Here is a 13,175-nt window from a genome sequence, read left to right on the forward strand (position 1 = left end):
GTGGGATTCAGTGAGAAGAGGGAGGGACATCTGGGGGACTGGTGCTGCTCATGTCGCAGGTCTGGCTGAGGGGACCAGGTGAGACCCCGTGTCCCGAGCTGGTTCTCTGGGTGAATCAGTGGCTGGACAGCCTACCTGTGGGTTCTCCCCAGTGAGCACGGCCACAAGCAGGTAGCTGTAGCATCATGATTTCACAAGTAAGCAGGTTTTGGGGCTACAAGACCATTTGACATAAATGCGCATTTCGAGGCCTTAGATTTTTGGATTTCACGGAATCCTTGCTTTTACCTCCTCCGCTTCCTTGGAGTCGTGCTGCATGTCTAGAAGAGCAGTCCAGAGGTCCCCAAGTCCACTTTAAGACCTGTTGGTCAACTTAGGAAACATGCAGCTTAGGCACTGAGACCAAAAGCATTAAAACCAAACCAACAAGAAAACCCCGATCCCACAATGTATTTCAGGTCCCCCTGCTCAAGAAAACACACTGCAGGACAGCTAATATCTTTTATTGTCAGACCTTCTTTGAGCCAACAAACAATTTCGCAGGGCTGTCCCGGAGAGGTAAGGCAATTTTTTTTTTCTTTGTGGGCAGACTTAGTTGGCGTAAGTCTTTACAATTTTTCCATATAAAAATAAAAGTCCAGGACCAGATTATTTTTCTTCTGGTCATAAACACTGATTTATTTACAGGCACCTTGTCGGACTACCATTATAATCTGGGATAAAGTGTATTTTAAAGCGTCAGGGTCCTTTCAAGATTCCCTCTCACATCACACCCCTGGGGAATGAAACTTCTTTCCGCCACACCCAACGTGGTCATATGGTCACTACCTGCAGCGATACGAACTCACCCTCAAAGAAAATTTTTTTTAACTTAAATCTTTTAGAAACTAAAGACTCCAAAATGCCTTCATATAGTTCTAAAAACAGCATCGGAGTCAGACTGGTTTATAAAAACCATTATCTGTATGGGCTGCATATCTGTTTATAACACAGCAGACACAGAGTGCAGACTTTGCTACAAGTAATAAAACAAAACGGAGTCAAAACATGGTTTCTGAAATACAGCAAAGACAGGAAAGTCCAGGATTCTGGTCTGTTAATAAAACCACCTCATAAAGTAACGACTGAAGACTAGAACTCTGAACTTTTAAAATATACAGACTGTTTACACCATTGCACATCCTTTTTTCCCTTTGCTTTTAATGCTCATGAGACAGTGATTAAAGTGATGAGTTTATGAACACAGGCATGCACAGGCAAGCTCAGAGACTTGAAAGACGAAACAAAGAAGTTAATCTACGTCCGCGAAGAAGGCTGCCAGCAGCACTCCAACTAAAACATCCTGTCCCCTTGTGCTCCCTCTGTCCCCCCCTCCCGGCTCCCTCACCTTCCCTCCAAGTAGGGAAATCAGGCTGGGAGGTTAGTGCAGAATTGATGGATGAACGCCCCCTCCCCCAAGCTCTGTGAGTCTCCCCGAGGGGGCGGGGGCAGCTCCCTTCAGTAGCACAGTTAAGGTCAGTTAGTGTTGGGTCCACACATTAAGGCACTTCAGGCTGCTTTGGTGGGGGCCAGGGTGGGGTGGGGGGGGTTGTCCTCTCTTTTTTAAGGCATGTGTCATCTAAGAGTAGTAAAGCTTTCCAAACAGGGCCGACTGCTACGGTTGACAGCTTAATACAGGATCACGGAAGTGCAGAGGGCGGACGGCCCCTCGGAGACACCTCCCTCCGGCCAGGGGCTTCCAGAAGGTGGGGGCAGCTCCGCCAGGGCTCTGCGTGGCGCGGGCACGGCCGAGGCCAGAGGGTCTCACGTGCGGATGCTCAAGACACGTCGGGTCCCTGGCGCCTTCACCTGGAGCTGCCCTGGCTGCTCACGGAGCGCGACGTGCTGTAGCGTTTCTTCACGATCATGCTGATGTAGGCCTTCATGAGCTTGGCCACGTCCACCACCTGCGGCGGAGGCACAGGGGACGTGCTCAGCGGGGGCGCGGGGAGGGCCGCCGGGTCTTGGCTCAGGTTCGGTCCCCAGCCGGGCCTTCCGCGGCTTTCCCCTCTTCCCGGCGGCCGGCGGGCAGGGGAAGCCTGGCTTTTCTGAATATGGTGGGTCGCACCGCGTGGTTCTTTCCCACAAAAACCACAATTCTGCCTGATGGACACTTGGCAGATTTTTCACATTCAAAACAAAAAACGCCACTCAAGGACACGGTGGGTGTCTTGAGGGCTGGGATGACTCCCCCTGATTAAAATACTGGCGAACACCCGCGCCCGCGAGCCAGCTAGTAAACGCCGGCTCACCACAGTGTCATCCCCGCCCCACGACACAGCTGCGGGACACAGCGAGGCTGGGCTGGGAGGGAGACGTGGTGGCTGGCCATGACCTTGCATTAGCCCCTTCCCGGGACGCAGGCACTGCCGCCCCCTTGGGCCTGTCCCTCAGGCTGGCCTGCATCCCTCTCAAGGCATCCCAACTGCCTTGTTACCTCATCGTCCCACCCATCAGTTGGCACCATCACTCTCTCTACTGGAGTCATCCAAACCTGGCAGCTGGGGGCCTGGAACCCTCCAGTCAAAGGTCCCACCTCTTCCATGTCCCTGCTCCCCTCCCCTTAGCCTAGTCCGCCTCCTGCCCCACAGCCTCCGAGAGCCTGCTGCTCCCGGCCTCTGGGACGCCCCTCCGTGACTACACCAACAGCTAAGCTGGTGGGTCATTCATTTCCATTTTCCACCCTTGCGTGCTAGCAGCGTCCTACGTGGTGGCCTCAGCAGGCTTCTCCGTTTATCACGATGAGGATGACATTTTAAGCTTTGGAGCGGATGCACACACATTTAGTGGCTTTTTTGGGGGGGTGATTTTGTGAGCCAGAATTAGCTACGCCCAGGGCAGTCATGGCCCTGGCTCCCTCCAGCTGTGATTCTTGCCGTCATCATCTGCTGATGGGCACAGGCTTCCTCACCGAAATATATGTATTTTGGACATCTACATCATTTCCCTTCCTCCACGGGTAAGACCCGCCGCTAGAACGGAACCAAATCTCTCGGCTGCAAAGGTACAGAAGAAATATGGGAGGGTTCAGTTTTGGCCCTCAGGGAACCTACAGCTGGGGAGAGACAGCCATGCTGTATTTTCATATATTTTAAAGCAAAAGAGTCAAAATTACTCAAAGGCACCAGGAAATGGGGCATCGTTTCTCTCTTTTGTCAAGGTCACAAATGATTCCCTTGGCTTTGCCTCTTACCTCACTGGTTTCAAAGAGCAGCTCCCTCTCGTCGACCACGATTTTGTACGTGTTTGCCAGCGGCGCCCCGAAAGAGAGGATGTGCTCGTACTGGAACACTTCCAGTGGTCTTCCCTCCCCGCGCTTGTAGACCGACACGGCATCGGCACTGACGCCCAACCACAGGTCCTGGGGGAAGCCGCCTTCCTTGCACTGTGGACGAGAGATCATCAAGTAGCAAGAACCGAGGACGCGGGAGAGGCTGAGTCAAGCATCCGGGCAGAACACGGTAGGCATCCAAGAGCAGTCTGTGCCCGGGCAACTGAAATAGGACATGTGGTCTCTCCTTGGAGGCCTGACTGCTTTCCAACCGGAAGACCCTTGCTGGCGTTCGGAAAACCACTCCGTGAATGCTGACGTTGCGCTCTGACACCCCCCCGTTGATAACCTTACTCCGGGGGGAGCCGACAGTGGCTCCCCCAGCAAACCCAGCAGCCCGGAGCCAGTCTCCTATCCCTAGCTCTGCTTTTAATCCTTTTTCGGATCACTCTTCCTCCAATGCAAAATCTAAGATGGAGGGAAGGTCTCCAACTCACTCCGTGCTGAGCAGTTGGGCAACTCTTGAAAAACTGGCTTCTAGACAAGAGGCAGCAGCAGCGACCTGCGGTGTGCCCGGAGCTAAAAGGAATGTCACTGGCTTGGTGACAGGCTTCCCTGCATGGATTGGTGTTGGGGAAACAAGAATCCCGAGTCAGGCATGAGAAGCCGGTAGGAACAGGAGGGATGTACATGAGTGACACCGAGAAGAGGAGGTGTTGGACAAAACATCTGATTTTCACCTGAAGACAAAACCTCACTGGACCAAGCAAGCAAGCAAACACAGCATGCAATGAAAAGCCATGAGGAGATCTTGGAATACATAATCAATACTTAGATTTTTTTATACACCTCACTTAAAAGTCATCAGATACCAAACATGCTGAATGGGATTGTGAGTAGAAAACTGAAAGTTTATCTAGACCAGGGGCTGGCAAGCTTACCCATGAAGGGACAGGGAGTCAATATTTTAGGTGCTGCGAGCCACAGGGTCTCTGCCACAGCTACCCAGTGTGGCCACGTTAGTGTGGAAGCAGCCAGGGACAGAGGCAGGAAGGAATATTGCCGCGTTCCAGTACATCGTGTAAAAGAAGTGGCACATAGACTGCCAGGCCTTGAACTACAGCACTGGTAGGATTTCCTTTCAGTAAATGGGTTACTCAAGGGGCACCTGGGCAGCTCAGTCTGTTAAGTGTCTGCCTTCAGCTCAGGTCACAGTCCCAGTCCTAGGGTCCTGGAACCGAGTTCTGCATTGGGATGCCTGCTCAGTGGGGAGTCTGCTTCTCCCTCTGCCTATTGCTCCCCCTGCTGTTCTGATAGGTGACTAAATAAAATCTTCAACAATAAACAAATAAATGGTATACTTAAAAAAAAAAAAGCGTATGAATCAGTATGGGTTACCGCTAATGGCTAAATTGCATTTGTGAAACAAATTCTTCCCTGCAAACAGATATTCATGGGGAATAAACCAAATGTAAAATCCTAGCTGACCCCTGACAACATGAGTTTGAACTGCATGGTCCACTTACATGTGCATTTTTTTTTTAAATACAGTAGTGGCTGTAATGTATTTTCCTTAGGATTTTCTCAATATTTTTTTCTCTAGCTCTAGTGTAAGAATACAGTTTGTATGTATGTATGTAATATCTAACGTGCAAAATATGTGTTAATCGACTCTCTTATGTTACTGGTCAGGCTTTCAGTCAATAGCAGACTACTCGTAGTTACATTTTAGGAAGTCAAAGTTATTCACGGATTTTCAACCATACTGTTCAAGGGTCAACTGTATCTAAAGTTTCTAATTTCATGTACATAATTCTAAACATTTTTTTAAAAATTTTAAATGCTGGTTTCTACCAGCACTTTTTGATTTAATCTATCTGTAGCTTCTGTAAGAAAGAACATAAGTTATTTAAGAAGAGGTGACCCCTTAATTTTCCATTCCCTGCTCACACTGTAAAAGCATTTACTACAAGGGAGGAAAACTGGTGAATGAGAGGGTGTGTTAATGGTAAAGTGGGGCGGGGAGCTGCTCTAACAAAAGGGGGTGAGAGAGCAGAGGCTCCATCCAGCCTTCCTGGGGGCCCCCAGCCCCATGTACTCAGCCACAGCCACGCTCATGTGTGCTTTCAGACCAGCCAATCAGAGAAGCAGCCGTCAGTCCTCACCTCCACGTCGAAGAGCGTCGACCCGTAGCCTGGCCACTCCTTGATCAAGGCCATGTACTTGGCCATGGCCTGCTCCTGGCCCATTCCCTGCAGTTTCTTCCATTTGTCAATGATATTGGCCCGAGCCGAGGACACCTCCTCCTTGACCCACATGTCCAGCATCTGTTCCTCCTCCGCCTTCTGCCGGACCACGGACCCTGTCCGGAAGCTGCGCCTCAGCGTCCCCTCCAGGAAGCTCGTCCGCCTCTTCTCTAGCCGCTCACACGGGGTGAAGCTTCTGGTGGACTGGCTGATGCGGGCCTTCAGCCTCTGCAGGGAGTAGACATCCTCGAGGGGGGGCACGGACGCGTGCAGCGAGTAGTCCCCCTGCAGGTACTGGAGCCGCAGGGCAGCGAGAACCTGCAGGTTCTCTTCGGGGGCTGGGTAGTGGCCACGGAGAACTGCTTCGTGTGCCTAAAGGAGGCAGGCAGCAGTGTTAGGGGTGCGTGACCTGAAATCTGTCACCATTTCCCTCCAATGTCACCTTCCTGGACAACTGTAACCCCCCCTCTTCTGCTGCTTAAAATCTCCCCCTAGCACAAGCGGCATCTAACACATATTTCATCCCTGAATGTCTCTCTCCTCCCAGCTAGAATAGGTCTTAGCACAGGACCTCACACAGCATGTGTCGTGGTTTCATTCTAGAGACGCAGGAAGGAGCGGCCGCCCTGGGCTTGCTGGGAAACCGCCAGGCCTCACGCCCCTCCAGACCAACCGCAGACTTAGGAAGAGTGTGACTAGGTTTCATGTCTGCTCCCCCCCCTGCCCCACAGAGGAACCTGTTTCTGAAAGTTCCTTCTACCTGTTCAAACATAAATGCAAATTCCACGCTGTCTTTCGGCACATTGTCTGTATCCAGGAAGCAGTAAAGTTTGAAGTAGAATTTCCAGGGCAGGTCCCCCACCTCTGATGTGGCAGCCAGCCTACAGACAGAAGGCAAGGGAGGTTCAGAAAGCAAAAGGACAAATGGCCCTTTGGTGCCACAAGGGGTTGACGTTAGATGACTCATTCCCTAACAACTGTATTTAGCCAGAAGTGAAAATCATGCTTTCATTTTGGTCTCACTTTAGGACAACAAACGGGCAGCTTTCAATTACACTGTGCTAACAAGGATTTTCTGCGGGCCCCAAATTAGTACCGGCTCAACATTATGCTCAATCTATAGAAAAGAAACAAAGGCTCTATCTTCATTCCCTTTACTACCCCTCAAATAAAGGAAAATATTTACAAAAATTGACACAAATATTCCTGTTCAGTATAAACACAGCCTCCATAGTACCTTTTGTACTACTTAAGGGATAAGAAAGTCCTAGATTGAACACCACAGGTCTGAGAGATATAAAATGCAGTCTGAAAAGCGTCTGAGTTTGCCTGTGTCTGCCGGCCTGTTTTGAAGCCAGTGACAAGTGAAAGGCCTAGAATCAGGAAATTCCAAGACAGTGCGTAGAACAGGGGACTGAGCAAATGGGGTAAAAGAACAATGGTGAGCTGAACCTTATTTGAGACAGGGGCTTTATCTAGGAATCAAGAAAAACAGGCAGCAGGGAGAGATGAGAAATTAAATGTGCTTCAACACAAGTAAAAGAACAGGAACTCAAAAGCACACTGAGAGCTGAAAACTGAAGCCAAAAGCAATCCTCAACTTTGCTCTTAATTTATTCCATCTGCTGGCATCCCAGGGAGACGGAACTTACTTCTCAAACTTTGCTAACACATCTGCTACGATGGTTCGGCTTTCAATGGCTTTATCGACGCTTCCGTTGTACTCAAACAAGGCAAACATGTTTCTGCTGTCCTCCATGGCCAGGCCTCTGATCAGCTTCTCCACCACCTGCAAGATACACCCCAAGGTCTTCAGCTTCCAGCATCTGGTCCTGGAATGTGGCTTCACCAGAGCCCCAAGTGAGCCGCTGGCATGTGAGGGTCCAAGGAGCTCCCCCACTAACACTGTCATGTGTGGTCACCCAGAATTTCCAAAGTGCTCTTTTCCCACTGTTCTCCACATATCAGGTTTCTCTTGTCTTTGTAAAAAAAAAAAAAGAGCACAGAGCATTTTGCCCACTGGTAGAGACAGATGCCGGACAAAGTTCCTGCAAACCCCTACTAGCAGGAGAGGCCCGCGAAAACTCAAGCCCTCTTTTGTCTGATAACATTCATCAACTTCCAAGAAATAATGGGTTCCACTGACCTTTCTCCTTTCCACGCCAGAAGCTTTTCTGGATATTATCCCCTACTTCTTTTAGCCAATGGTTTTAGAATGCTAAATTTCAATTTTAAAAAAAGGGAAAAGAAAGAAAATAGGCTCATCTGACTCATCACTGTAGATACTCGTACAGCAAACAAAGACCCCTCATCGCAGAGATGCTGCGGTCAGGCCCACGTCCTGGCGGGCACCCCTGAGTCAGCCACGTATTCTCTACCAGATATGCACCTGCTTCATTTCTGTGTTTCTACTCATGTTTGATACGTATTTTTATCTCTTTATACGTGAGTTTGGTTGTAGGTTACACCTGCTGCGCTACGCACAACACAGCCACGCGGGAGCCCGCCTAACCGTGATCAGCCCTCCTGACTTCTGTGCCCTGGCAGTGAGGCGTCAGGCAGGGGCTTCTCCCTCACCTCCCCGGCCGTGGTGTGGGAGTTGATGGTGATCTTGCAGGCGCCTCCCCCGTGGCAGTACACCGTGGACGTCATTTCCTGCCTATGGATCAGAGCGTCGATTTCATCCCGGGAAGGCACAAACTCCCTGCATTTGGTTTTCTTGAGAGATTCATAAATGAAGAGGGAGTATTTTTCCATCTCAGTTCCTGGAAACTGTTCCCGTATCCTAGGAGACAAACACTTCACTGTTAATTGCTAGACTGAGGCTGGCTGGCGTCTGGGAGCCGGGCCGCTTTCAGCAAAGGAGCCCCCGAGGGGACCCCGCGCGGGGCAGAGCAGACATGGGCCACTTTCTGTCAGGTTTTGTTTAAATTCAAGTAATAATAATAATAAAAAGTCCCAGAGAGCCAGCACTGGGCGGGGAGCAGCTCTGCTGCCAGCTCACCTCTGCCGTGCTGCCCAGAGTCCTGTCTCATACTGTGGGATGAAAACCGTTTTTCCGTGGTTCATCAGAGTCTGAGTCAGAATCTCTCTACCTGTTTGATCCGGATCCCAGTACCCAGGCCTCCCCCCTCCATTTACTCAGGTGGTGGTAATTAAATGGACTCCACGTCTCGGACGTTAGGACACCACGCTGAAAGGGACCCGGTCCCTGCTGCAGCCTTGTGTGGCTTGTTCAGGGGACCCGAGCACGGGACCACACTAGGCGTCCTCCTTCCGAGCCACAACCTGGCGCGGCCCCTGCGCGACCGCACGGCCCAGCCATCACCTACCTCCTCAGATGGAAGCGGAGGTACTTGAGGATCCCCCGGCTGGGCAAGAAGGTGCAGCTCAGACACGTCAGGATCTGCCAGCTGCACAGGTTGCCCACGCTGCCCGGGTGGGGCACTTTGGTGGTCTGCTTGATGAGCTGGCAGTAGAGCTCGTCCCGCAGCGGGCGCAGGTCGTGCCCTGTCTGCAGGATGCCCTGGATTATGGGGATGGGGTCCGACATGGACTCCAGCTGCTGCAGGGAATTGAAGATCTTGATGGCTTCATCCTGAAGGGTGGTGTAGCCTTTGTCTTTGAGCACTAGGAGAAGCAGAACGCACACAAGTCTTTACACGGGGGGGTCTGGACACGCTAGAATCGGAGCAGCAAACACACACACACACACACACACACAAACAGGGAAGGGATGGGGACAGACGACGGCTTCATGACATGGCGCTCGCCACGACCCTGAACCTTCGAATCAGGCAAACAACGCTGTCAGAACACAGAGGTGGGCAAGTTATGCTGTTTTGTTCTATAACCAAACTCCTTCCCTCAACAAAACGCTCGCTTAAAAAGTCGGCCTATTGCCAAACAGGTTCCCGCTTTGTAACGCAAGACTTTCAGGATCTGGTTCTCCAGTAAACTCAGGCAACTCTGAGTTCACAGGGAGGGCGGGCATTTCCTGACCCGCTTGACAACTGTTCTTCTAGTTCAACAATGCTTACGTCACCACATACAACACGTGCTGATGGGAAAGAGCCAAGGAGAGACCAGGGAGGACAGAACGGTGTCGGGCCTCGAGCGCAGGTGGGCCTGGGCACTCACGGTTCAGGTTGATGTCTCCGTAGGGCAGGGGCAGCAGCGGCGAGTGCAGGGGGTGGTGCGTGTGGCGGAGGATGGGGTTCCGCTTGTAAATCTGCTCCACCACGTCGGAGTTCAGGCAGTTCTCCTTGAAAACAGAGAACCCGCTAAAGCCAGCAAGCTTACCCAAAACACACATGTGTGTAAGAACAAACGCCTCTGTATTCTTTTTTTTTTAAATTAAAATATTTTTTAGAGAGAACATGGGCAGGTGGGGAGGGTCGGAGGGAGAGACTCTCAAGCTGACTCCATGCCCAGAGAGGAGCCAACATTGGGGCTCGATCTCACGGCCCTGAGGACCATGATCTGAGCTGAGATCACGAGGGCAGGAGCTTAACCCACTGAGCTACCCAGGTGTCCTAGCAATCTGTATTCTCCCACATGTGAATGTTTTCCAGAGTCCAAAGCATCCAGGAGATGCTAGACAATCTAGCATTACTAATTTCAAGCACGGAGGCACCGAGGTGGTTGATTAAGCATCCTACTCTTGATCTCAGCTCAGGTCTCAATCTCGGGGACATGAGTTCAAGCCTCACATTGGGTTCAATGCTGGGCATGGAGCCTACTTAAAAAAATAGTGATAGTTTCAGGGCACCCGGATTGCTCGGTCAGTTAAGCATCTATCTCTTGGTTTCAGCTCAGGTCATGATCTCAGGGTTGTGAGCCTGACCCCAGAGTATGGCTCCATATTCAGTGGGGAGTTTGCTTCTCCCACTTCCTCTGCCTCTGTACTCTCTCGCTCAAATAAATCTTTTTTTTTTTTTTTTTAAGATTTATTTATTTATTTGACAGAGAGAGATCACAAGTAGGCAGAGAGGCAGGCAGAGAGAGAGGGGGAAGCAGGCTCCCTGATGAGCAGAGAGCCTGATGCGGGGCTCTATCCCAGGACCCTGGGATCGTGACCTGAGCCGAAGGCAGAGGCTTTAACCCACTGAGCCACCCAGGCGCCCCTCAAATAAATCTTAAAAAAAAAAAAAAAGATATCAAGCATGAAGATACCCACAATCTGCATTTGAAGACAAATCATAAATGTGCATTTTTGTCACAACTCATTCTCTTCATTTCATGTGTATATATTTTCCCATATTACTGAAAATATTTTCCCCAGAGATTATGCATACTTCCAAAAAGTAAAGTTCTTTTGCTATTTAGCCATCAGATACTTAGCCAAACCATGCATTTTTATCTACAATTCGCTTAAAGAATACATTGTTTTGGGGCACCTGGGTGGCTCAGTGGTTTAAAGCCTTTGCCTCCAGCTCAGGTCATGATCCCAGGGTCCTGGGATCGAGCCCCACATCGGGCTTTTGGCTCAGTGGGGGGCCTGCTTCCCTCTCTCTCTCTCTCTGCCTGCCTCTCTGCCTACTTGTGATCTCTGTCAAATAAATAAACTTTAAAAAAAAAAAGAAAACATTATTTTGTTCTTTAATTGGTCTTCTGTATTTTTTCTATACCTGAAAATGATACGTTGATATGTTATTAGACAGACTATTCAACGTGCCTGCCTTCTCTTTCCTGAAATTTAAGAGATCTCTTCATAAAAATTCATCCTGTACTTAGGTTCCTAAAATGTTAATTTGGGATTTTAAGAAGGCAAAGTTCCTTTAAGAACGTTAGATAAACAGAAAAGTTGGAGGACAGGCAATGAATCATTCTATTGCAGTAATTTCCACTATGAAACTTTTTTAATAACACCCAACTGAAAGCCAGGGGGAAAAAAACTTTAATTATTTCAACAATTTTGTATGGACTTAATTAGGGCAACCTAATTTTTTAAAGAGGGCTGTTTCATATTTGGAAAATTCTATTACTCTTTTTAATGACAGCTTTCAAATTAGAGATATAAGAATAGATAAGACACAGCTTTGAAGAGAACGCTCAACTGATGAGTCTTCACTCCTTTCTCAAAAAAAAAGAAAAAAAGAAAAGCTTCAGAAATCATTTTTTTAAATGCCAGAAATGAAATTGCTACCATTTAGCATCCTGGGTTTCATGGCATTTGCAGAGTCTTGGAGAATAACGGACTTGGTGGAATTTAGCTCCAAACACCCAGAACACACACTACCTTGTGACTTGAGTTCAGTGGGAAATGTTATCTTACAGACATATTAGACCCTCTCCCACCTCTGCGAAGTCTGAGCTTGCCTCCTGGATTTGAGGAGCTCATTTCCTTTGATGCAGATCAACAAACACCGGTCTTATCATTCTCAAATCTTTTCTCTCACTGTTCCAGCTCCTTCTTTGGTATCAGGAATCTATCGGATGGATAACTTAGAGAAAGAGCAGTAAAAACAATCCCCTTGACCTGGTTCTGCATCAGGGACTGACCAGCTGTCTGAACAACGCAGCCAGAATATTCCATGTCTCTGTTTCCATTCCTGAAAAATGAGCGCGGCAATCTCTGTGCATGGCTACCATGTAATTATTCGTTCAGTGCATCCTCCCTGAGCGGTTCATTTTTATAAAAAGGAAATTACAATTTAACAAGGTTAGTGTTGGTCCAGAGACTTGGAAGCTTCCTGTGAGTTTGGAGGTGCTTAATAAAGGTTCCAAAGGTTTTCTAGACCCATCCAGGCTGCTGGTGAATCCCCCGTGTGCTCCAGTAACTCTCAGTAAGAGAATTACCATGTTGCTCCTAGAAGGTCCCTACCCCGGGGCTGAAGGGTGACCTGTGGCAGCAGGTCACCCCCACAGAAATCACACCAGGTCCCTCAGATGGGGAACCCTACACCCCAAACCACAGACCATCCTCCCTCTGTGTGCACAGCCCAGCACCCGGGTTTGCCTGGGCAGCCACACCTGCCACACCCCTGGACACAAAGTACTTTTAGTGTCAAATTTCACTTAAGTGCTCGTACTTAGATTTCTAAAAGCTGTGATCTTCCAAAAGAAAATTAATCGCAAGTTAGTTCTGATGATGGAATAAAAATGGAGCTTGACCGACATCTTGATCCAAGAGATGGGGGTATCTGCGAGCGACAGTGACCCACCCTGGTAAGCTCAGTCGCCCCTTACCTTGATGTCCTGGATCAGCTGCTGGGTGGGCGTGTCGATCGGGGCCTTGGTGTCCGTCACATTCTGGATGGCGCTGGACCACCTGGTGGCCTCGTTGAGCAGCTTGGTGTAGAGCCGGTAGCAGTGCTTGCGTCCGTACACAGTGACGTTCCAGTAGCCTGCGGCGGAGCACATGCGCAGTGGCGTCATTGCCCCCGACCCCGGTCCCCAACGGAGGGCCCTTCCCCCACGGCCCAGCAACCCAGCATCCCCCCAGTCAACCCAGCAGTCAATTCAGCAGTGCTCGCTGAGTTCCCAAGTGTGCCAAGCAACCCATGTATCCGCCGACTGACTGGAGGAGCTTACGGTGGAGGGGAAGACAAACACAAAACAATAAAACCCAGGATTAAATACATCAGTGGTAACAGGGGCGCCTGGGCGGCTCTGTG

At 49.7% G+C, this 13,175-nt stretch overlaps 1 protein-coding gene across 1 annotated transcript in view; it reads right to left on the minus strand.

Moving 5' to 3' along the window:
* Positions 1-627: 627 nt before the first annotated feature.
* The window catches only part of LOC111153425 (myosin X), a 224,047-nt gene continuing 211,499 nt past the window's right edge, over positions 628-13,175 (minus strand). Inside the window, exons 35-43 of the mRNA XM_022512435.1 lie at positions 12,748-12,905; positions 9,697-9,820; positions 8,889-9,186; positions 8,134-8,341; positions 7,209-7,345; positions 6,317-6,437; positions 5,476-5,928; positions 3,233-3,424; positions 628-1,946 (exon numbers count right to left, since the gene is read on the minus strand). Coding sequence (XP_022368143.1) covers positions 1,845-1,946; positions 3,233-3,424; positions 5,476-5,928; positions 6,317-6,437; positions 7,209-7,345; positions 8,134-8,341; positions 8,889-9,186; positions 9,697-9,820; positions 12,748-12,905 — 1,793 coding nt within the window. The 3' untranslated portion in view covers positions 628-1,844. The remainder of the gene's footprint in view (positions 1,947-3,232; positions 3,425-5,475; positions 5,929-6,316; positions 6,438-7,208; positions 7,346-8,133; positions 8,342-8,888; positions 9,187-9,696; positions 9,821-12,747; positions 12,906-13,175) is intronic.

This window comes from Enhydra lutris, unplaced genomic scaffold (genome assembly GCF_002288905.1).
Source record: "Enhydra lutris kenyoni isolate GAN:26980312 unplaced genomic scaffold, ASM228890v2 scaffoldscaffold32, whole genome shotgun sequence".
In the NCBI taxonomy this organism is placed as follows: domain Eukaryota; kingdom Metazoa; phylum Chordata; class Mammalia; order Carnivora; family Mustelidae; genus Enhydra; species Enhydra lutris.